This window comes from Dysidea avara, chromosome 4 (genome assembly GCF_963678975.1).
Source record: "Dysidea avara chromosome 4, odDysAvar1.4, whole genome shotgun sequence".
NCBI lineage: Eukaryota > Metazoa > Porifera > Demospongiae > Dictyoceratida > Dysideidae > Dysidea > Dysidea avara.
Window position 1 is genome coordinate 24,484,850 of NC_089275.1, and position 26,490 is coordinate 24,511,339.

Sequence of the window (26,490 nt, forward strand, 5' to 3'; positions counted from 1 at the left end):
TATAGTCAATATATTTTAAAAGTCAAAATACATATATCAAAAACAGGTACACAAAGGGTGAAGTAACTATACTATCACTAAAAGTTAACAAAACAAATTATATTGTTCAGTATCTCCTGTGGGGATAGTATTGGGGTGGTGGGGGAGGGCCATATCCATCACGGCCACCACCGCTACCATAATAACCTCCTCCACCTCCCCTAGGGGGATACCCATGACTTGGTGGTGGTGGTGGACCTCTATCATAGCGATGCTGAGGTGGACCATATCTGTCATAATAGTGAGCAGGTGGACGATCCATACCACCACCTCTTGGATGAGGAGGTGCTCCATAGCCTCCTCCACCACCATAACCCCCACCACCATAACCCCCACCACCATAACCCCCACCACCGTAACCCCCACCACCATAACCTCCACCACCACCATAACCTCCACCACCACGCATCGGTGGACCATAATCCCTTGGGCTGTCTCTGTAGCCATAGCTATCCCGATAATCACCACCTCCTCTGCGATAATGATCACCACCATAGCCTGGACTACTACGAGGAGGGGGAGGCCTGGAATCATACCCTCCACGGGAGCCTCCACGGGAACCACCACGAGATGGGGAATCATATCTGGGTCTCTTGACATATGGTGACACTGAAGGTGGCTTCTTTTCCTCATGGTATTTCTTCACTTGTTCTTTAATTTCCTCTTCCGACTGTTCAACAAATGTAACCTCCTCAAATAGATCATCAACTTCTGGCAGGCTATAGTTAACTACATGAAAGAAAAGAGGGGATATGCCATGTGTCCAAACTCAAACAGAACAAAAGCTGTTCAACACCACTAGGTGTAAAAGGACAAGCATAAACAACACATACATCACAAATTGCCACATAAAACAGGCAAAAAATCATATAAATGAACATGTTACTGATATTCGGTGATTAAAATTGACTAACAACATACGTGAATCTGTCTTCACATCCGATGCTTAGACTAACCATTCCATGACAGTTCGGACAAAGTTATACTAAACATTACTGGTTTCCAATAGTAAATAGTAGCTGGTAAGGAGAGTTTTTGAAACAACCACATGAGTACATCTTTAGTTGTCAATCAGTTATGCACTGCTAATCATTTGCTACACAATAGTAGGATCACAAAAGGAAAACAAACTGAAAGCTTATGGGTAAGGCCTGTATACTTACTTCCAGCATATTTGCATATTGTTTAATAACTCAGGTCTGCTTTTGCCAGGTGCTCCCATTTCGCACTGCCGCAATACGTTCACTACCTCTGCTAATCATTATTATCTAGTCAAACAAACCACTAAGTTTGTTGACTACATGGTAAAGTCCCCTCACAATCTCCAATTATCACATTACTTTTTGTAATTGTGGAAAGCTCATTGGAGTATGGATCACAGAAATACGAAACAAGAGATCATCAATACCTGCAGCTATACTAGAGGACATTCAATCCCTACTTCAGTCATTTTATTATTTCAGCCATACAGTAAAGCCATAACTGAATGATAGCTGCAGGTGTAGGCAATCTTATTACTTTCAATTTATATAATCCCTAATTGAATTTGAATTCCATATTAGTCCTTGTATTTCTTTGTTAACATAATCGTGGCTGGTGCACCAGTGCATACTGCATCAAAGGTGCTGCGCGTGCATCATAAAATAAAATTCACATCTGAACATGTGGCCCAACTATCAATCACTAAAGTGACCATATTCTCTTCATGTTCAGCTATGGTTCGCCCATAACACAGCATTATAAACAAATAACAGTATGAGAAGTGCCTCTGCAACCTTACTGTTTAAAAAATATGTATGATAACGTAATAGCCAGAAACTTGAGATAGCTAGTCAATAGAAAACTCTGTTCCAATGCCAACATTGCATGGGCAATAACGATGAAGCCAGGGGTGAGTGGTAGAGCGGTGCTGCGGAATGTATCAAGACACACGGTAGTGTGTCGTGCAGCCAAGAAAGCCAGCGCACCACACCGTGAGTATATCGACAGTAAGAAAGGAAACAGCTTTTTCACATGTGCATAACTCCATGACCCCTCCTCCAAAGCACACCTTTTTGCATTATAGCTGTCCGCCAAGTAGGGTAAGCCACACAGCAAATTTGATTAAATTCGCAACATCCATTTGCAAGATATGGGCATTCAAAGTTTCATTTTAATTTCTTCATTTTTTTTCTTCTTACAGTATGCCGTATGGGGCTGCAATTTTTTTTCGCACACTTTGCAAAAATTGCTATAAAATGCAAACGTATAACTCGATTGCCTCAATCTTTGGCACAAATGAAGAGCATGTAACAGTGGATTCACATACCAAGTTTGCTGTGAATCAGAGGAATATCCAAGGAGTTATGAGCATTTATTCACATAATAAAAAATCGAACTTCTGTCACGGCTACAGGGTAAACCGAATATAACAATAACTTGAAAATTGGTGTGTAGATAGGCTGATCATCGTAGCAGTGCCTTTTGATAGTTTGAATAGCAATAGAGTTACAACGATAAAGTTAAAAAGCAAAAGCCAAACAAATGTAAAATTGCGGGATCAAGATACTCTAATAGAGCAGTCACCATGGGATAAAAAACGTACACAAAAATGTCAAAGTTCGAACCAGGGACCTCCATACCTAACACCTACATCATTAACCACTGATACCTTGGCTGATCACCTCACTTAATTTCTGCTTTATAAATGAAACTTTAGTTGAAATCTGCTTATAATCAAACGTTCGTAATTTCATAGAACTACCAATAGAAGTACTAGATTGTTCTAGAACATTCTATGTATGTTCTATTAGAAGCCCTCAAAAAAATGTGCACTGTATTAGAGTATTACAATAATATTATCAAATATTGAAATAAATAAATCATGCAATGAAATACATGTATAAGTCTGTCTTCAATAATCATCATTGTATCTGCATAGAAAAGAAGAAATGTGAGTAAAAACAAACCTCAAAGTCAGCCATAGGCTGGTTTTGGGGCCTTATAAAGCACAAAAAGAAGTGAAATCCACACAAAAACAGCCAAGCTGTGAAAAATGGTACGGCCTTAAAAAGCCTGGGTGAAAAAGTTGTGAAATCAAAGGTGGCGGCCAAGAAATGGCTGCAATGATGTTAATGCTAATAAATTTAACAATGCACACATTCATCATTAGCATTAACATCATTGCAGCTATTTCTTGGCCACCACATTTGATTTCACAACTTTTTTCACCCAGGCTTTTTTAAGGCCGTACCTTTTTTTCACAGCTTGGCTGTTTTTGTGTGGATATAGTTAACAAATTGACTTTGATGTTGGTAACAAAATGACACTTTTACTGCTCTACTTTATTTTGCTGGGGAAAGCTCTGTGAAGCCATGCTAAAAAACCAGTGCCGGTGCAAAAAGTTAAATACTGCATGCACATAATCACTGATAACCATAATCACTAATGGTACTATTAAATGCCAAATGATTGACTTATTTGATGGCAAATCATGGCTCAAGTGACTCTAACAAAAAGCTACCTTAAAATAAGTAACCAGTATGAAAATGAAACACTGCTCTTCACTGCTTCACAATGTTGCTACGGTGGTCACACAACAATCCAATCCATGTTACTAGAGTAACTGGCCACCTGCTGATCATTCAATCAAAGATTCTTGCAATTGTGTTTTTAACGATGCTTTTCTGAATTCCACCTTCAGTTAATAAAAATAGCAGGTGGCACCCTGGGGATTCAGATGACTGAGATCAAAACATAAGTCCAAATCACCATGTCAAGCTTTTCATATCAGTTGCTATAGGCAGCTTTCAGTCATCTCTGAGACTGTCATTATTAAACATAAACATGCTTAATCATATGGATAAACATAACTGTTTGGTTTATTGGACTGCGTGGAAAGCTAATGGAAACATGTAAGTACTACTAAAAAGTTGCACATACATCATCAATTAACTAGCATTGCATATACAGTAACACTATAAACATTTGGTGGTTATGTTTTAAAAACTCTCCTTTTTACCACTCATTTACCCTTGGAAGAACAGCATGTACTGTATGCCGCGCATGTCATACAAAGAACATATGTATGTTCTGAACGCATTATATATCAATGCAATGATCACTACTTTTTGTTATATACACTTTGGTCAGAGTACTTAGTTATTTCCTCATTCGTACACATCACAGTAAACACTTCATTGTATGATCATTACCATGGTATTGTTTTGCTTAATAGCAAATGTTACATAACTTGACAATCATTTCTGCGAGATATCAGAAAACGCCACAAGCCAACTGTTCTCTTTAGCAAGTATACATGTTGATGATGTATGTAATGGTAGAACATATGAATTACACAACATCGGGTGTGATTTGTACCCTCTTACACTTTGTTAAGATCACTGTAGCACCAGGTCATCTGTATTACTCCAACTGCAGCGGTGAAGACAACATGCAGCTCAGCTCCATCAGATAGTAGTAGCTCCACAGATGTATGCTTTATTGTGTGTACAGCCATACTGTGTGAAGTTTAGTATTTTGTGGAATAGTATAATGAAAATCATTAGATGATAAATTATTATCTTTAAAACTATAAGGAAAAACTCTTATGTACTCTCACACAGTATGGCTGGTGGTGGTGCATTGCATGTACAATGTGGTGTACCTAAAATAGTACTTACAAACAGACATGCATTTGTATTCTGCAAGTTGGCACTACAAACGCATATTAGAGTTGATGGAAACAGTCACTGTGTAATCATGTAGCAGAATGTACACAGTATCCGCATTGTTGTTATAATACATTGGAAATGCACTTCATTTATAACTGTATACACGCCTACTATACAATCACGAAGACAAGAGTCAACGGTATACCATTGGATGTGTATATAAACAAAATGTATTAAGAAAAAATAATTCACAAGTATATGTGGCCATCAACAGTACACACATACCAATGTACTGCACCACACACAAACTCAATTAACTGTAATACGAAATTTTACTACAGAAGGATAGGAATTTCATAGATAGTGCATCATTACAATAGCACTTGACATGCAAATTTAATTCCCACATTAACTAGTTTTAACTCTATTAATTATACGGGCTAAGTAGGGATTAAATTTGCACATCAGTGATCTTTTTTTCAGTACAATGCTTCCTTGATTATCCAACCAAGACAAGTTCAGATAATCAAAGCCCATTAATTTATGTAATAAAGCCCTGTTCAATCACTCTAATAGAATTTACACCTTAGATAAATTACTCAAATAGAACAGTCATTTCTGCTGTTCAGATAATTGAGTGTTTGAATAATCGAGGGAGCACTGTATTGCTCATTGTAATGATCCCCACTACCTGTAAGATTCCTAATTTTTCTTACACTTATTTGTTAACTACTGTATAGGGGGAAAGTTTCGATGGGTGAAAGTTCCGCAGTAGAGAGCAAACAAATTTATTCATAGTTAAACTTTTGCGTGGTGGATGGCGCCTGCTCAAAATGCTTAGTCGCGCACATAAACAATGCACATTACAGTAATTTGTTGGTAAGAGGGCGTGGATCACGATGGGACATACACTGGCACCTGATGATCGATTAAAGTGGGCGTGGCTCTACATTGGCGTACACACGGCAATGCACATGGCTTTGTACATGCCTCCAGATTGTTGCAACATGTCTTAATAAATGGGTGTGGCTCCACGTATGATTATCAACAGACAGTGATGCACAATCCAATTAAGTGGGCATGCTCACAAAAGAAGCTGGGCTGTTGCAGGACTTTCCACATTATTAAGCAACTTAACTTATGTGACACGTCAGTCAACCCAGACATCACAGCCAGCAGCAGCATTCGCAGGGAAACTTTCAGTTTTTGACAAAACCGCGAAATCTGCGAAAGTTTAGCTCATTGAAACTTTCCCCCCTATATGGTATTACTGTAAGTTCCGTAATACCAAGTAAGCAGAAGAAAGAATGGTGTCAGACAATGAACCGTACGAGCTAGATGAACAACTTACAAACGTAGAAGCCCTTTTGCATATTTTTCGTGTTGTATTGGTCACACGGTATTACACACAGGCAACAGTACAGGAAGAGCAGCCTCTTCACTTTAATTGCACATGGAGGCTGGTGGAAAAAGTTAAGACGACCCCTAAAAATAATGTGATTCCACAAAGTGCTATATCAGCGAATCAACACCTTTGCACTAGAGGTAAAAAGAAATCGGACACAAAGATGGAAATGTTAATGGATGCATTGTGTAGCTTACACTCTACCAAAAGGCACATGTCCAGCTCAAGCATAGCATAGGTCATTGTACCATTGAAGGGTATACAGAGATTGGACATTTGTCACAATTGCAAACTCAAATGCTGCAAGTGGGTTGATTATTGTGTGTTAGATGTGTCGTTTACTGAGGAACGCAACCAAAATTTGCTCTTTATCATTTTTTAAAACAAAAATTCAATATTTGCACTTTTGTAGATGATTTTTTTACAAACTAGTACAATAAAAAATTATTACTTTCAACATGAAGTAGAGTTCCAGCAATAAAATGTAACAAATATGAATGATGGTACCTACTGCAACAAAGCTGTGGGAAAATCTCTACATTGGTATGCTATTGCCATCTGTTCGTTGCCAAAGTAGGGATTTTCCCACATATCTATGTAGTAATAGCTACCATCATTCATATTACCTTGTTTCATTACTTTTTATTGCTGGAACCCTACTTCATTTTAAAATTACTATACTAGCTTTTGGTATAGCATAGCACATGGTGGATGTGACTGCTTATCAGAGTGTATCAATCTCCCCTGTCCTGTGTGAGCTAAGCAATAGATTAAGGGATGTGGTTTGCCATGCTTAGTTTTACAACAGCATTACCACAGCTTGATTATTAAGGGGTGTGGTCATGGTGACCTCTAATGGTTAATGGCATGCCAGTGTGTTCTAAGACATGGTCGGATAATGCAATCATTTTATATAAGTGTAGCTACACGTTTAATCACCTAAATGCGCTCCTTTAAAAAAAGCATCGATACAGAAAATTATTGCATTGGTATGGTTTCCTACCTGGATTGGATCACACGTGAAATGAATTAATAAGTGTGATGATGTGGAAGTGTATTACCACATTATAGTCAAAAGTCTAGTGTATCGGGACTGTCTGTAAGCATACATGGAGCCACGCCCATTCACCAGTGGATGTATTGCAATCTGTATGATTCCATGCCCATTGCTACCTGCAGATTTATGTAAGGCCCAAAAATCAATTGTTTTCGTATGAGCCACAGTCTAACCTTGTGGCAGACCAGCTTATTTTGTGAGCCATTCCTACTTATTGAGGATGTGTGATATTGTTTGCAGGCATACGTGGAGCCACAATAATTCATCAGCATGGTGTGTTGCAGTTTGTAGGCATGAAGCTACACCCACTTACAGAAAACGTGTTTTGCTGTCTGTACACTTTCATGGAACTAGGGCTGGGACGAAGTTTCGAATGTTTTGTGGGTTCGAAGGTTAAGTAAACTTCGAATTTTAAAAGTATCCTTTAAAGCTTCGTAATGCACTCATAGCCTATGAAAGAATTACAAGTAAATGTCGCTACCTTTATTGCAGCTGCTATTCATCTTGTGCGATCGGTGTTCATCTCTTCACGATCAATCTTTGTGTGTCACACCCACTTAGATTAGCTTGCTACCATAGTTGTAGCCTTAAAACACCTTATAAAGTGATAGATAATGCACAGAAACGTCCTTTTAGCCATTAGTTGGTGTTAGCCTATGTATAATTGCAGTATAGCGGACACACCCATTTGCAATCAATCGATCGCGTCATTCAGTACTGCTGCTATACATTTTCCAAATGCTTACCAACTTATTAAATGGATTAGAAAGATAAAACTTAAGAAGGATGTACATAAATGCAAGAAAACCTGTAACTTGAAAGCTAAAACTGAAGCTTCGAATGTTCAAACATTTTATTAGCGAATGTTCGAAGGTAAATTTCACTATTCGTCCCAGCCCTACACGGAACCATACTCACTGATTGATCATATCCAGACTACCCTCTAGGACCGTGGGTAGTGTAGTGTAGATTTTAACACTGCTTAATTAGAATATTCCGTCATTACTAGAGTAATAGAACACAGGTCAGCAAGTAATTTTTTACAACTGTTTCATTTTTTAGTTATTAAAATTCTGGCATTTTTGGTTTTCCGAATATATGATGGCTGAGGCATCGTATGCCAGATGGGGCAGAGTTACAGGACCAGGGAGCATCAGGATCTGCTGAGTCATTGGACAGTAAGCCAGTGAGTGCAGGTGGTCGACAAAATCGTAAGCAAGAATCATTTGAATATCGAATCAAAAAGTTGCAAAAGAAAATGCTTACAAAACACTACTACATTACTTTCCACAGCAATTTTCGTGGAGTGATAGCTATTCGATACTCTCAATTTCACTAAATCACACTAACAAATAACAATTCACCATGAAATACATGTACTTAGTAAGCGTTACCGATCTTTAACAACACAATCTTATTGTAAAACGGAGTCTATACACCCTGTAATATACTTGTGAATTTACTTGTACATATCCAATAGTATAAGTTGACTCTTGATCTTCATATAAGTTTTAATTAAACACTTGGTAATTGATATAGCGCATAAAACGGTCAAGTCTTTGATAATTGTCATGTACACCAAATACGCTACACGTGTGCAGATATGACATCTAATATCCACGGTATATCCAAAACTACAAGACCAACTTATGCAAAGCTCATCGCTATGATTACCTCAATAAGTCTTGATACTCGCTCAAACGTTAATGCAATATTAACATTATTATGTATGTATACAAGCACGCACAAGACAAACATAAATACACACAAAAAGACAAATAAATGTGTATGTGCATGCATGTAAGATCGATGGCAACCTAAAGAAGGAAAAGTACAAATGTACATATGTAAAAGGTTACACATATGCATATGATTCATAAACACAAACCGAAAGCTCACAAAACAAACTGCAGTCATTATTTCTAAGCCAGCAACCTTGGTTAGCACTTGAACAACACATGAATACTGATATACATATGCTTAGGTATAACACACACACATATACACACACATGTGAGAACATATAATTGCATGGGTGATATAAATCAGCCTTCAGGGAAGTTCAAAACATATGCAATCATCATTCAAAGTGTACTTCGATCAAATTGAGTATTCTCAGCCAGTCTGTTCCATTCAATGTCACCACTCCAAATGTACAACTACTTTTGTAACCTTAGGGGAGTGTACGTGTGAATAATCAATATGTGTAGTGCTACATGTTAAGCCCAATAATTGTCAAAGAAATTATGAGCTTCTCTACTTTGTTCTGACCTTACAATGAGAGTGGGCGCCAACTCATTGCAGTTGCCATCTTTGTGTTCAAATTTTGCAATAGACGATATGCACTGCTGTAAATACCCTAACAACACATGACCTTTTACATTTAATGACGGTGAATGAATGGGATACATGTGGTATACGTAGAAAAAATGCGAATCGCAGTGACTCTCAACAAATAGATCATATTCAAGTACTTCATTCAGAGCCATGGATTCCTCTGTATAGCAGAGTAAGTGGAAAGAGGAGCCCTGCTCGTAGTGCTTATAGCCAGAGCTGCATTTATTACCCATACTTTTGTATGGGATTTGTAATGGTCGTTCACTGATGAGCACGCCGCTAAACAATGCAAATCAATCATTTTTTTGTTCAATAGTATAGAGCGTGCATATGGTCCATTAAAAATAGCACTATATATAAATACTGTAAGTTCACCACAATAAAAAGTGCTTGATACGGGAGATCATCACCTTACATGCAAATTTAATTCCTCCTTACCCATGCTAGTGTATTCATTGTTGTCCATGCCTCAGGCAGCATGGTCTCAAATATCAATGGTGTTTGACATCACTTTCCTTTATATCAGCTGTTAGTAAGTTACTACAACATGAGCATGCATACCATATGCCCATACTGCATATGCATGGAAAACTTACAAATACAGAAGACCATTGGCACTCTGGCCTTTTTAGTACATAAGAAAATAATGTTGATGTGCTTTATGCTTCCTGATGACACTAATCTAGAACAAACTTTGGCAAGCTACCCAGTGCCAGATATGCTCTTACGCAAGGAGGCATAGTTAAAGTTATGGTGTGGCCAGACAAGAACTAGAGGAGCAAGGACAATGATAACCACTGCTCCACAAATGCTGCGTCTATGAACCCAATTGTGCTCTGGAGCAAACTGGGCAAAGGAAATCTGTGACTCCTCAAAGAGCGGGATGAGCATGAAAACCCAACACGTACTGTGGCAGCAATAGCGATGACAGAGGCGATGCAGAAGCAAAGTTTCACATAGCTTGAGAACTACCACCTGGTGCACTTAACTTGTGCTGCATGTAAAACTTCAGGTAGACGTGCCTACACTTGATAAGGTGACAGCAACACAGTGTATGAAGTATATTGGCTTAAGTACATGTAGGAATTAAATTTGCATGTTAGGTGATGATCTCTCTTGTTGTTAGAGGCATGATACAAGAAACACAGATGATTTTTATATTCCTCTCATGTGATAAGACACTACACAAACTTCTTGCTGCATTTCCCATAAATTGACCTTTGCACCGCAAGCAAAAAGGAATGGGACAAAGAGAACAACAATGGTTTAGTAAATGATCCATACACTGTAACTACAAGTATAAGGAAAAATTAGGAATTTTAAGTTCAATTAGGGATCATAGAAATAAATGGTAGTGAAATAAAGGAGGTCACCTACACCTGGCGATAGATATACTAGTGGACGTTTAATCCCTACTTCAGATCTAGGGATTAAATGTCCACTAGTACAGGTGTAGGTGACCTCCCTCATTTCCTACTGTTTATTTCTTTTATCCCTACTCAAACCTAATTTTCCTTCTACTTGTTTACTTTTTTTGCAACATTATTATGACAGGTAAACCCACGCATACCGCATTAGAAGAATGGTGTCAGGCTTATTGTTTCATCTGAACGCACACCCCGACTATCAATTACTGAAATAGTGAAGTGGCTATGTTACGCTTCATTTTCAACCCGTTAAACAACATCATGAATGAAGAACACTAAAAGCTCGAGAAGGAACAATCCAGTCACAATGGAAAATTCAGACTATTCTTGTTACAAACAAAGGGAAGCCATTGTGCAGCACTACCACGAATTAACATCTTGGTCTGTCAACAAAGATAAATGAGACACAACCATTGAACTTACAGCAATAAGGTGGACATTGTGCAGCACTACCATGAATTGACACCTTGGTCTGTCAGCAAAGATAAATGAGACACGACCATTGAACTTACAGCAATAAGGTGGACACAAGTCCATGAAGCTTACTGCAATATACCACAAAAAGGCATTCTGTTGGACTGAAGCAATATCAAACAGTAAAAAAACAAGTCTGTAGTTTTAGCCGTTATCAAGTTACACTTGACTGAAGGCACCGGCCAGCCAGTCAGTCAGTCAGTCAGTCAGTCAGTAGAAAATTTCACCAATAAATTTTGTAGCATCATACCAGGGTATTGGAAGGTACTGAAGGCATCGTGAGGTTTTAGGGTGATCCCTTGGCCCAGAAAAGCCCAAACCTTCATGATGCCTAATACTGTATTTACTTGGTTTAATGCCACACCTTCACTAGTAGCCGCACTTGAGTGGTGTCACAATAGATTTTGAAAATAAGGCCTTGCTTCAGTGTTTAGTATCAGACATCGCTTCTTTTAATTTGTTTGTTTTTTCGTATTCACTTTAAAAGTATTGAAAACATCTACCAATCTAATATACAGTATATGCAAAAGCGTATTTTTGTTCTAAAATATAATTCTATCTTGCAATTTGACCAAGCCATTTCATAAACAAAACAATGTGCACATGTAAAGTTATAGTCCCAACACCATGAATTATAAACGATGCCAGATAATTCTGCTTATAAAACTGTCCAGCACCTCATTGGGATGACGAAAGGTACACCTCGCCTGAAAACAGGTCATTCTGTAACAATTAAGCTACAGCTACTTTTTTATTTCAATTAGGTACTTGTATGGTATAGTCCACATCCAATTGCAACGGAAATGAAACCTGATGATATATTTTATACTTATTTTCTTGGTCCCTAAGCTACAAACATACTTTTTGATGAAGTAAAACTTGAAACTAAGCCACTAAGACACTCAATCTATTATTGTTGGTGATAGAAATTGATAGCAAAATTTAATGGGTGGATTTGGAATGTGATACACTTACAACACTATATATTTACCTTTCATTTCGTAGACTGCATCATCAGGTATGAATATACCTTGATCACGTTGCCTGTTTTTATCACGCTGTTTACGCACTTCCTCGGTAGGGCAAATTACAACAGCACGACACTTGTAGCCTTCAAAATTCTTCATTTTGCGTGTTCGGGCATTCTTGTACACGTTGGTCTAAGAACAAGTCATCAATGCAATACACACATCAAGGGTAATTTACTTGGTCAATGATGTAGTTCCTTGGTTGACGAGCAGCAAGAATAAAAAGCTTGTTCAAAATTTGAGTGGCTTGCTTGATGAGCTGTTCCCAGCGCCCATGGTAATTCCTTTTCCGTTGCAAGCCACTAACCTGTGTTAAGAAAGCAAGAACAACAAGTACAGTACAAAGAAAAAGTAAGAATTGGAAGTTCAAAAAGAAATGCATGGGACACAAAGGAGGATAAAGGTAAGTCCATGAAGCATGCATTGTATGTATTGCAGACTTGCAGTAAGCCAAAAGGCATCTGTCGGGCTAAGTGACATGTAACACAACCTATTGGAAGTGTTTTAAATCACAAGCAAGACACTTTTGAGCTTGTTCATATACCTAACCAATACTACCAAGGCACTGGTCAATATTCTTTTGTAAGAAAATGTAAGCCTCCATGACCTACTGTACTACAACACAAACACACAAAATCATAGTAAATATTTAACTAAGAAGTACAAAATGCAATACAATCAAGTGTACCACAACTAAATTAATGAAGATCAAATTCTTAGAGCCTTTACCTTCATTTTATCCATGATCAAGTTAGTACCCAATATGTTGAAGAACTGGTCTGGATGATCCTGAGCATACTTCTCAGCCCAAGTAGTCTTACCACTAGATGGCAATCCCACCATCATAATTGCCTGTTAATACACAAGTATATATGCATGTAGTAATACCAAATAAGCATACCTACCTCACAGTCCTGTTTTTTAGCTGGGGGTTTTGCAGCTCTTACAAGATGGTCACTACTTGCCTTTTGCAATGGCTCAAAGTCATCAGGGATTTCATAATGCAAAGACTACAGTATATAATATATGCAAGATATTGTGAACCAAAAGGACACAATAGAACAACTATATACAATTCATAATACAAAGACTATACTACAACCTTAGGGACCTAGTAAGAGATACAGTACCTCACATCACAGATAAATTTGGTATTCTAAGGATTAGAGATACTGTTTAAGCACATATTTCCAAATATAGTATGTACTCCAATGCTATTCAGAGTTACACATTAAAGTATCGATCAGTACATACACCATATAGCACAAAGATATGATGTTAAACTCACCTCTTGTCCAAAGTTGAGAGATATCCTCACATTCTTTGTAGTAACGTGAGGAAACAGCACTTTACCACGAAAGTCTGGACTAAGCACAAAACACTTGCCAAAATGTTTTCCATTCTTTGAAAATGCAATGTTTTGCTCCTCACTATGTAAATCCTATAATAAAAATAATCAATACAAATAATATAGCTCTATTTTACTCTGAATACAGAATCAATATGATATGAGCATACAGCTAGTACTTGTACGAAGAGTTCATAATATAAGCACTTGTACAGTATTATGAATTCTTGCTTGTACATTAGGAGAGATATTGCTTGTTCAGGATTTCAGTCTACTGCGGTGTGGATCCTCAGTAGGGGTGGAATGAATATACCAGTATACCCTTCTCTGGAAGAGTTACAGAAGCTACAGTAAGAATGCTTTACAGCTAACTTTTATATACAGTTACAGAGTAATATCGGTGGGAGCATGCATACATTAAAATGTGTACTAGCTGTCTGGGGGTTGTTATGTTGTCATGAGGCCATGCACAGTCACCATAAGCATTAATTGACAGTGATTGTTAGCACTTTGAACTACTTTCTTCACTAGATATGGAATATTAAAATGTTAAAGTTCCCTATTAAGTTTTTTTCCTCCAAGCTAAATGGCTACACTTTATAATATTAGTACATTGAATCAGTATCGATGTTTAGACTTGATCTATATATCAAAATATCAGATTGGTTCAAAATTTCACTATCGACACACCCCTGAGTTCCAACAAGAAAGAGTGACTATAATTAACTTACAACAAAGCAGCCAATCACATCACCAGGACCAAATGATTCACCGTAAGAGTTGAACATCCCTGCAGTGGAACTCTTACCAGTAGCACCATACCCATATGACTGGGCTACTTCTCCTAAAAATGAAGAACAAACAGCTTTGTGTAAAATATAGTGCTTTAAAGGGTATAGACCTATTTACAATCTACTGCATACATGGATGTACTTAGATTCTATTTTGGGTTGTTTTGGATGGATAATAAATCTCCTATATATACTACATGGAAATGGGTAAATGCAGGTCTATTACTCTCATGATCCCAAGTTCTGCAGTAGATGGGTTTGAAATGTATATGCATGAAAATTTGGTAGACTTGTGACAGTTAAATGTTGACATGCAAGTGCACAATTACATAAAATAGCAGACAGCATAAACTATTACGTATCTGCATGTACAATTTTCACAATACGACATAAATCTGTACCAAGATTCATGGATGAGTTTTCAGTAGAAAACCCAACTCTAACAATGTGAGGGTGCTCTTCACCAGGCAAATCAACATCTAAGTATTCCCCAATCTATAACAACAAATACACAATATGAACCATGAACACCCAACACACTCAACTGCAGACCTTGCATTCAAAGCAATAGCGGCCATCCTTGCAGCCCCAGGTGGCCCGGCTACCAGCCCACAAATATGCAAACCCTTTCTCTGTCCTTCCATAGCCACCTAGTCCATCCTTTTGAATTGTGAAGTGCAGGTCAGAATGGTCTAAGGATCAAAACAAGTTCATGCCAATAAACGTCTATAGAAAGAAACAGGCTGCATGCAAGTCAATCAATAGAATAATATTATGTGCTTAATTTTACACATTACAATTACAAAAAAATACACAGAAATCATGCAAAACACACCATAAAGCATAATATGCTACATACAGTGGGACCTCCATTATCTGAACGCCTGTGTGTTCCAAATAGTGTCATTTTAAAAGTCAAAATTGGTAGATAAAAGCAACGTTGGTGGATTATGTATATTATTGCATTGGGAAGAAGAGTTTGAAGTGTAAAATATCTTAATTACAGGTGTAATTGTCAAACCTTCGCACTATGTACAAAAACTGTATTTTAAACACACATCAATGGGTATACTATGATCACAACGAAGAGCTTAACTATAACTTACATCGATCCATCACAATCAACGAGTCATCATCAGGTGGAACATAGTCATCTTCTGCCAGGTACTCATCTATGCTGTAGTGATTATACATATCGTAATATAACATAACTGCATATATTCCCCTAATTAAAGAGACCAGGTAGAAACAGGGTTACACAATATAACAAACACGACCAAGAGATTACAGGTGATGCAATAAGGACATGGATATAGCATACAGTATGAAGCATTCAGACTTTTATACATACATCTCATAGGTAGTCTTTTTCTCCTCTTGTTTTTCACCTGTAAAATAAAGTACAAATGATAACAATATGAAATAACATAGCAACATATCTACACTTCAGTTGTGCACATGATAATAATACAAAGCAAAGGAGGTCGGTCACATGTTATCACCAGGCAAGCATCTTGTCATTGATGTCAAAGAAAATTTCAACCGAATCAACACCTCAGTACCAATAAAAAAGTATTCTATTACATGAGATAATATCAATGAAGCACAGTTCCCAGAGCCCTTTTATCAGCCACTCAACACTTTGTGTGGCTTTTCTAGTTAAAATACAACAGCTATGTACACATGCATACTTCTCGTAAATGTGACAAAAGGACTTCATAAGAACAGTATTGATTTTTTGTTGCACAATTACACATGCCAATACATAATAGCAAGAGTTCATAATATATATATATATATTTAGGAGAGTATCCAACGCCTGTATTACCCCTTCAAAACACATTGTGTAATAATTGTGCAACATTGTGTAACATATCCGAATATTTTAGTATAATCTCCAACACATGGCTTTGCCATGAAAGACTTGTTGATAGGCATCGATATACCAAAGTGAAGACCTGCAAGCACTTCAAGGCCCTTCTAGTTCTTGAAGCAAGTTAACACCTTTGGTGATGATGACTATTGCGTAAGGGGCAATACAGTGTTGGATACTCTCCTAAATATATATATTATTATGTACTCTTGATAATAGGGCTTTGAAATATGACCAACCTCCCCTGAATAAAAATACAGAAATACACCCCTACAGATGGTAAACATTAATTCCTGATGATTTTTTAATCTGTCGACATGTGCCATCAATGAATCTTCCCACAAGATAATATCAATATGTGACTGGGTCTGGCAAAACCGGTCTTATCGACCATGATAGCAGATTTGATTTTCCCCAAGAACACAAAGCTACATAAACTATTAAATTTCACAATCAAAATCAGCCAGACTTGAGTGGTCTGCTTTTTCTGACTGCTTTTCCCAAGCACAGTGGCGATCCGTACGAGCGGTCTGGGGCCCCAATGGAGCTCTGGCCAGTCTGGGGATGGCTGTGTGTGGCTGTACAGCTTTGTGGAGTTGAATAAAGACATGTGCTGTAAATGTCCTTTCATTTTAGCCAGTTTTGAGACCTTAAGGTTACGGTATACTTTAAAGAACCTGCTGTAAACCAAGCAAGGGATAAATAATTTCACCGTGTTGTGGAAGTAATACAACTATTTGTACTTGTTTGTTTATACTGCAGAACAACAACTGTTCTTGGGTGTGTGGTTCAAAAAGGCGTGCCAAAAACGAGACTAACAGATTACTGAATCCCTACAATTTCGACACAAGTAACTAAGCAACTAAAATATCTAGGTCCTGTGGAACTGATATTTTAAGTTACTGTTTGTGAAGACGTTTTATTAAACTTTTAGTAGTTTCTTCGAGTGAAACAAGCTCTTTGAAGGCTTGTATCTCTGTCACTGGGAAGAAACACACCAAAAACACTTCCACAGGACCTAATAAATTTAATGTACGGTATCACCATGCCCCAGAGCTGCATTTGGCGGCGGAAAAACATGGTAGTGACAGGCTGGCTTACCTGTCTTACTACAACAACTTGTAGTGTTCCACCTGGCTCAAACTACACTGTAGCAACATAAAAACATTAAATATGAAGGGCTTTGTGTTCACTTTAAACCTTTCAGGCTGCTAGACTCAGTAGACTGGTTTTATGGCCTTCTCAAAAAGTACCGATAGGCATTCAAAAATTTGAATGATTGCCCGTGACTATACCGTAACCTTAATGGCTCATAACTTGGCCCAATTCATCCCTACGCCTTCCTCTTTAATTATTTTAAACAATCTCTTTCCCGCCTCCCACCTCTTTTGGAACTTGCCTGGTACAGTCAACCTCGGTATAAAAACTATCTAAAATGGTGGGAAACTTAAGTGTTGCATGGCTACTTCTACTGTGGGTGCTCTTGAAGGTAAGAAGTTGCTGTAAATTGTGTGAAAATTTGGTACACAGGGCTTCTACCATTGGCGAGCTACAACACACTGAATACTTAAAACCAGTATTTCTCGATACTATTAAATAGGCGATAAGACTGTTTTTGTCAGACTGGGTCACATATATTACCTTGTGCATCTTCCTCTCGTCGTCTTTTCCTACTGGTAGACTCCTCAGTGGTAGCACTGGCAGTTGCATCCCTTTCCTTCTCTTCAGCCTTATCACCTTTCTTCTCTTCAGCCTCATCACCTTCCTCCTCTTCAGCCTTATCACCTTCCTCAGATGCTGGCACTTCTGTAGCAGCAGCATCATCCTACAATAAAGTACATTGTATATTTATATAGTCAATACCCATCAGTTGCTTATCAATCATAGCGGTATTCATGTCAGTCTCAATAATCACAGTACAATCAATTCACTGGGGCTCAGTGGATATTTGTTTGTTTGTTAAGGCTTTACACAACACAAGTGTTGAAGGTCTGTAGGACACCTGGTCCTACAGCCTTATAAAGTTGTTACATAGAGTGTGTTTGAAAAGGTGGAGAAAGGAGAAAAAATCCATGACTGGACCTGAGCAGCCTTGAACCTGCAGCCATCCGATTAACACTTGAACACTTACAGGGGTCTGCCAGGCGGTCAGGATGTTTTCTCCGAATTTCATGTATACGTATCCATAGGAACTCTAGAGTGACTTATTATTTCAAAGTACCCCATGTGGAACCAAATGGATACTAGTTTATTAAGTCTTTAACTATTTATATTGTAGATAGTGCTTCACGCAATTTTCAAAAAAAAAGTACTTTGTTTTGAAAGAAGTCTGTGAAAAGCATGCAAAACATTCTGCTCACATACAGTACATTTTTCAAGAACTGCACCAATTGTTAGCGCCCAGCTAATGTCTAATCAGTACTAAATACATTTTCTTTAAAATTTCCAATTGAAAAGAACTGATGTACTAAATAATGCAGAATTGGCAAGCACAGTAGATTTTGTGAATTATATATGACACAAACTGCATGTACACGTGTTGCATCATGCCACTTGCCTTAGCAATGTCAGTTGTTTCATCTTTCTCAGCAGCTATATAGATAAATAAACTAGATAACACAACCCACAACATATGCTAGTATCCATGTACAGGCATCATGTAATTCATACAGAAACACTGTGACTGTATGTAAATATATACATGTATATACATATAGCTATTTCATATACTTGTATCGGCCACTTCTGTTGTGGCAGAGTCACCAACGGTCTCCTGTTGTTCCATTTCTTCTTGTTCTTCTTCTTGTTGTTCTTCTTCTTGCTCTTCTTCTTGTTGTTCTTCTTCTTGCTCTTCTTCTTGTTCTTCTTCTTGCTCTTCATCTTCTCCATCAACATCTTCATCAGGTTTCTGCTCATCAGCAGCAGCACTCTCTTCATCTTGACCCTCTGCTAAAGTGAAACAACATTCCAAGTAAGCCAATGTTGCTATGCTAAATTATGTTCATACCTGCACTGTCAGATAAGGCTAACTTAAAGTCACTTTGATCTAAAAAGCAACACAATAAAGACAATTAATTAACACAAATATAGGACCTCTCACCTGGTTGTTCGCCATCACCAGTATAGCCTATAAAAACAGATCAAGGCCAATTGAAGTTAGTGCAAGTATATACTGTATGTACTTGGTCTTTAGCAGACAAGCATACTTGATAGTGCTCAAGTATGTACAGTACTTTTGAGAAAGCATAAAATGGCCACATGCCTGATAGTGATCAGCATAAGCTGACTCATGGCTACCACATCATATAACAAACTTTCTCAAAAAGCACAAAAGCATGAGCATGTTTATGTTAGTGGTGGTGTTTACCAATAATATCATACAGAACAGTTCACCTGGTTTCAGTTACCAGCCATACCTCCTTCAAGTAAACATGACAAAAACAGAAAATTAAGTGGCGCTGAACCAAACAAGTGCAAGTGCAACTGCACAAAACAATTTGTTCAACCCGCATGAACTATTTTAGGGTGGCCCAAACTTTGCTAGTGTAAAACTTAATCCACACCTAAAGAGCTGTTGTGATAGCCTGTGATACTTTAGTTTAGCGTACAAAGTTTCATGAAATAACACGCCTTCATTTTACGCCTACATACAGTAACTCTAAGTTTCAAGCCGATTTTTAAAACAACTTGGCCAATGAACAACCTATCGCTAAGACACTTCGGTTCCAACCATTTCTCACCTTGTAGAACAATTCTACTCTTTCCTTTTCACTGATAACACAATACAGAAAGTAGTGACAATGCACACCTGTGAACTACAACATTGGCTATATAACAACTCCATCAAGCCCAAAGCACAAAAATTCAAAGTATACTATTGTAGAGTAACGCTTACCCAATGCCTATACCAAGTTGTGATGGTCTGTGGTGCATAATTTTGGAGTTATTTAGTGAGAAAGGAAACCGTGTGGCTAGTCAGGGCACTCAGTATAACAGTAATCACCGATGGCAGCTGGTACAGTTCGCCAGTGAAGATAATGTATTTAAAGTGTGAATGACAGTAGCTGTATCGGATAGAGCTTGTTTTGTTAGTCCACTGAGATGTGGTTACCACAAACATGCTGTCCAATTAACTTTGTACGGCTGCTTTTAATCCTTCAGCACCACCTTAATACACTATGTGAACAGCCTTTATTCATTGAATGGTTACTTTCTGTTTGCTCATGTGGGTATTGGACAGACGTATTGACAACGCAGAGTGCCAATTGGGCACGCCCAACTGTGGGTGCATACTGGCTAAGAATTTCAAAGGGATCAAAAGGAATAAGCAGTAGTGAATTGCCTACACCTGAAGATATACATGTACTAGTGGACAATTAATCATGGGTATAGATTGGTTAAGCATATCTTGACCTCCCTTTGTTTTACTACCCTAAATTCCTAGTGGTTCTGTAAAAGAACCACAAAAGCCTATAACAAAGCAAGAATGGGAAATACACCATGCATGCCCATGGGTGTAAAAAGAAATGTGCACCATTTCCCATTTCTCGCTTTGATCATATATAGGCCTTTACTATATTCATCACCACTAACAATTCCAAAAGTTGTAGATCAGGCCTGCACATTGGAGACCCTTTCTCCACTACCCACGTAAAAAAAGGGTCTGAACACGCGACTTTCGTATTTTTATTAACGCCCACCTTCTGATTGAAGAGCACCCGTCAATCGCTGCTGCAGCGTGGCCTTGTTACCATACGGTGATAACCCTCGTTTCTTCAATTCATCTTTTAGCTCTGTCACTTTCAGCGGCGATACGAAAGACTCGAGTTGTTGACTCATTGCAGCTTAGTGAGTACTAATTGGAACTAAATATAGAACAAGATAGTACACTAATTTTCGCACTCTATTGCACAAAATAACATCGATTTATCAACTAAACACATGTACTCACCTGCAAAAGTACCAGCAGGTAAAGGACCAACAAAAATGAGAATAGGCGTGAAGCAAAACTTACATGTGACTACTACGCATGCGCACCGTGGTTACTAGGGTTACAGAAATCCACTATGGCGGAACCCTCTGCTAGTGTTCCTTCCACCGTAGAAGACCCGATACTCACAGAGGCTAAGAAGAGAGTGGCTGAAACTTTTGATACATTTGATCATGAAAGTAACAAGACAATAGATGTGAGGTTAGCGTGCTATAATTAGAATAAATAAACAACTTGCAGAAGTAAAGCGTTCAGAATATCTTATGTTTTACCCTTATAGAACTGATGTGTACATTTCCAGTCCATGCAAGTACCAGTAACTTTAGTTCAGCTTTTCAGTAGACTGTTCTCAGCATTATAAACTTGACCAGTTAGGCACTGGAGGGTGAATATAGAAGGCAGAGCCATTGTTGCAAAGCCAGCCGGTATAGATATAATATGTCTAGGTATATACTTATGATCATAGTGGTAATTACCTATCATGCAAGTAGAAAATGGTATTTATGCAATGAGAAAATGGCAAATACACACATAGTTTGTTATGTGTGTATTTGTACACGCGCATGAGAGATAAGGGTGTGGGGAGTATGACACCTCACCAGCTGTCCCCTGTACTAGTAACCAAACCCTTGTGTAGTTGGAGAACAATGATAGTCAAGTCAACAGTAATGGGGTAACAATAAGTGCCATTTTGTTGTTGGCAATTTTACACATTGCACACTTTTAAAAACAACTTTATAGATTTTTTTTTTTAAATTCTTGATTGTTATATTAAAATCACATTCCGCAATAGTTTTTACAGAACTCTCATAACCATTTTATCTAGCCCAAAACCATACCTCATCTATAGCATTTCTGGTAGCTACAAACTTACATGTAGGTGCACTATCTATATAACATTCTCAGGACTTGACTACTCTATTAGAGTAAATTACTTGATTGCCTTATTAGAATCAGGAGCACATCGAATCCTGTGGACAAGGGAGCATGTATCTCTGTAAACTACTAATGCAACAGGCAATTCAAACATGACATCCAGTGTTACTGTGTATATCATTGGTTACATCATCTTTACGTGCAACAGGGATATGTGGAATTAACTGCCACTTTGTATTCTGTCAAGACAGCCAAACTGGCTTTGATAGGTGGCCATCAAGTTGAAGGATAACTTTACAATGGTCCAGTTAAGTAATTTCACATCACTTGTGAATACAGAAAGACGTGGTATACCTGTACTACTATTCTTCTGTCATGCCATTTGACTTCATTTCCATAGCTTTGTTTCAGTGATGCCAGAAATGTGACATACTCAAACATGCATCTTCGTATAATGTCCTAATAAGGAATTTTATAAAGTTACCCTTTATAGCACATGGCGGCCATGTTTGAATTTTGCTGTTTACGGAGTTACTTTCTCCCTTGTCCATAGGATTCAATGCGCTCCTGTTAGAATGCAGTAAATATATTGACTGCTCTATTAGGATAGATTAATCTCTCACATGTACAGAATATCAATTATCTGAATGCTCTATTAGAGCAAACAAGAATTGGGAGATTTACCACTATGACAGTACTGGTTGTCAAAGCAGCATAGTGGTGCATCCCAGTACCCTAAGTATGGCACACTGTTTTCCTAACTAACAAACAAACCTTGGACAGGGTGCATAATCTCATGTCATAGGGTTGTGATACATGATTAACCTCTTCTGGCATACATGTGTTCGATGCCGTTTTTATAAATGCATTGCATTTTTCAAGGGGGGAAATTTTCACTACTTTTTAAAACTTTCTCTTTGAAAAAAGGCCACTGTACATGCAGTAATGTGTGAAGTTATGAAATTTTGTAGGGAAGTGGGAACTATTGTCAGAGCACTTGGATGTTATCCATCTGAAGCTGATCTTGCAGATATTATAGCAGAGGTATTGACATTTATAAAATGTTTAAATGTCCATCTTGTAGTTGTTGATCCATAAACCTATGCACGCATACCTTAAGAAATAATATGTTTACCCAAAATATTGGCAGGTTACAAAGTACTTGTTAACAATGGCAACTAGATTTTGTATTCTTTAAGGCAGCAGCAAGATTTGCTAATATGGGAAAGGAGAGTATCAAACTTTGTTACAAATAACTGGAAGTTAAATGGCTTCCTCTCCCTATTGTTAACTCTTGGTGATAGCCATATTGTTACCTATTTTATTTGATCACATGAGCTTTGCATGGTATGAGTGCAGAGGAGGTTGGATATATGTGCATTTCGCTTACTTTAATAACATAATTATTATTTAGAATTTGACACGAGTCTCAATAGTCATAATGCAAAACCAACAATCACTAGGGCTTATTAGATCTAACTCTTAGCTTAAATAAAAAAATGTACTTTGTTTTAAAAGAGCTCTTGTTAGGTACAGGAAACAGTGATTTTTTCACCATTTTGCCAAGAAATCCAGAGGCTCTTATGAAACAAAGCCTTGAAGCACTATCTTAATATCCACTGTTCCCCATTGTTGTTTGATTATTGACACTCGCATTAAATTCTAAATAGTAAGAATGCAGTTAAAGTAAGTGACATGCACGCATTTCCTACCTCGGGATGAAGGTTTTTTTTGTTATTGCACTTAATTGTTTTGTGTATAGTTTGAATTAGTTTCACAACAAGTTGTTGTCCCCTTAATTTCTGACAGGACAACACTCCTAGATACCATTTTTTGATAAATCATTGCATAGCTTCTATAAGCAATAATGATTCGTAAGTTGCAACCACCGTTTGCATTTGCTTACAACACTATGCAAAAAAATTACCAGTGGTTGTATAGAAGCCCTTGTTCTAATGAGAAATTTTGTGCAGTACTTGCATTAATCGTGTCAAAATTTCTGTAGTCACCACCATTTTATGCTATTAAAACACCTGCAATTCTTTACCAGTCTCCCTTTTCCTTTGTGTCAGCTTTGACTGCTTTATTGATGTAATGCTATATACATGTAGGTGGAGGAAGAAGAACCAACTGGGTTTGTGCGTTATGAAAAATTTGAACCAGTTCTATGTCGGATACTCTTGGAGCGCAGATTCCAGCCAGCTAGTGAAGAGCAGTTGCTAAAGGCCTTCAAGGTAATCCATGCATACAGAGCAGCTTCGATAAATTAGTTATCACCCAACTAAATCAGCCAGTAGTAGAACCACTCAGATTAATGCTATTATCAGCAATGGATCAAATAGCAAGATGTGGAAACATTGCAATAAACCATAGCAGGAGCTTATGAGCCGCCAAAGGCAGCGAAGGAGCATGAAACTGAGTTCCATGGCAATCCAAATTACATCACTGTGCTTGTTTTATATCACGCACAAATGGCGCTCCAGTCACATGAAGTAGAGACAAGTTCACCACCATCAAAGAATATAAAGACCTTGAGGAAGACTCAGGCCATCACCATGTGTCACTGGTCATGCCTATTTCGTATACCGCTTCAAATAACAAGATTTTACTTTCCTTATGTGGAAACTAATCGGCGATTGATTTGAATTGTGATGGCACGTGGCAGGCACTGTAAGTTTCATGCTCCATAAGCTCCTGACCATAGATACTCTATAATAGCACGTGACATTACAACACATGTGTTATTAGTATAGTATCATGAATCCTTGATTATCCGAACAGCAAAACTAATTGTTCTAACTGGTGTATGTTTCTATTAGAGTAAGTGTACTGTGTATGTTCTATTAGAGTAGTTGAACATGACTCTACTATACAGTACAGTACTGTATATTAGTGTTTTTCTTGCCCTTAAAAATCACCTGAACAGTCTCACTTTTCCTTCACAATAGCTTTGTGGTGTTGGTTAAGTAGAACCAAGTCCAAAAAATGCCTTCAGAGCTGCTTCAAATCGAGTTTCTAAAAATTTCCTATTTAACTGAATTTTCTACTAACTGATTAAATAACTAGCTAACTAACTGATGCCTTCAGCCAAGCATAACTCGACAATATACATAAGGCTACAGGCTTGATTTTTTTATTGTTCTACACTTCGTCCTGCAGTACATGCAATGCACGCATCATACACACATCATGCATGTACTTACTATGTTAAGGGAACAGTTATTATATCAGGCTATGTGAGTCATTGACCTGACCTAGCATATTGAGAAATTCTTCATGTGAGGCTGCAGTTTCCAAAGGTTCAGTAACAACTCCCTTTACACCATTAACTTGTTTGTAGTACAAACAATTAAGTAAGTTGCTCAGAAACTGACCAATTTTTTTGTCGATCTATACTGTAGTCTTCCATTATGCTTGATAACGGCAAATATGCAGTGTTGCGAGCAAGCTTTCATTTCCTGGACCAAAAAATCAAATCTAGACTGCAACTTTCATAAAGAGCCTTACCTCCTTTGCTTTATCTATACTGCTTGATCTATATCTGATTGGCCCGACAAGTGGTTTGTGTTTTGTGTCTGAATGTTATGTAATGGTCAATGAAAACGGATAGGTTCCCGGGTAATGGAGCAGTCTAGGGCACCCAATTTTTGATTCAGAAGGTTGCTAGTGTATGGTAATGCTGCATCGGTAATGGCAACAATTCCATTGTCACAGGATTGGGCAGAGTTTGCTTCTCTGTCCAATTTGAGCAAGGCAAACACTTTCTTTTTTTCTATCAATATGTTGTATTTGTAAAATAAAATAAAAAAATAAAAAAACTATTACATGGTCAATAGTGTGTGATTAAATGACTAGTATATTTGCTTCTAGCTGTATAATAATTTGTACATCATGTATCTGTAGGTCCTGGATGTTGACAAGAAAGGTCATTTAACAAAAGACGAAGTGGCTAAGGCAATGAAGGAAGAAGGGGAGCCATTCACTGATGATGAATTTGCTGAGATGTGGAAAGCTGCAGTACAAGATGGCAAACAATTATTTATGTATCATGACTTTGTTCCTTCCATGCTAGAAGAAAATAAACCAAATGTGACTTAAATATTGTGTTTCAAGTAGACCTATCCAAAAACTGGCTGTTCTATTAGGGAGTTTTGGTCACTACCTGGGGCAGTATCACATCATACAGGTGTAGG

General features: G+C 37.8%; 2 protein-coding genes across 4 annotated transcripts; one reads left to right on the forward strand and one right to left on the reverse strand.

The window, feature by feature from the left end:
- Positions 1 to 21,534, reverse strand: LOC136254467 (heterogeneous nuclear ribonucleoprotein U-like protein 1). Of its 3 annotated transcripts, XR_010700504.1 has the most exons (19): positions 21,383 to 21,534; positions 21,132 to 21,296; positions 19,532 to 19,558; positions 19,439 to 19,477; positions 19,162 to 19,380; positions 18,989 to 19,023; positions 18,073 to 18,256; positions 15,910 to 15,946; positions 15,665 to 15,735; positions 15,111 to 15,250; positions 14,960 to 15,053; positions 14,499 to 14,611; positions 13,708 to 13,860; positions 13,325 to 13,429; positions 13,149 to 13,271; positions 12,598 to 12,726; positions 12,383 to 12,551; positions 4,407 to 8,970; positions 710 to 768 (listed from the first exon to the last, which is right to left on the reverse strand). XR_010700504.1 is itself a non-coding variant. In XM_066047160.1 (18 exons), the coding sequence occupies exons 2-18, from the start codon at positions 21,268 to 21,270 to the stop codon at positions 107 to 109; spliced, it is 2,436 nt and encodes an 811-aa protein (XP_065903232.1). In that variant the 5' UTR covers positions 21,271 to 21,296; positions 21,383 to 21,534; the 3' UTR covers positions 1 to 106. The 3 variants fall into 3 exon arrangements, 2 of the variants coding, with proteins under 2 accessions (XP_065903232.1, XP_065903231.1); XM_066047160.1 differs by lacking the exon at positions 4,407 to 8,970 and having other exon boundaries at positions 1 to 768; positions 19,162 to 19,377; XM_066047159.1 differs by lacking the exon at positions 4,407 to 8,970 and having other exon boundaries at positions 1 to 768.
- LOC136254468 (dynein regulatory complex protein 8-like) lies at positions 21,434 to 26,396 on the forward strand. Its single transcript, XM_066047161.1, has 4 exons — positions 21,434 to 21,622; positions 23,269 to 23,341; positions 24,409 to 24,531; positions 26,201 to 26,396. The coding sequence occupies exons 1-4, from the start codon at positions 21,498 to 21,500 to the stop codon at positions 26,393 to 26,395; spliced, it is 516 nt and encodes a 171-aa protein (XP_065903233.1). The 5' UTR covers positions 21,434 to 21,497; the 3' UTR covers position 26,396.
- Positions 26,397 to 26,490: the final 94 nt, after the last annotated feature.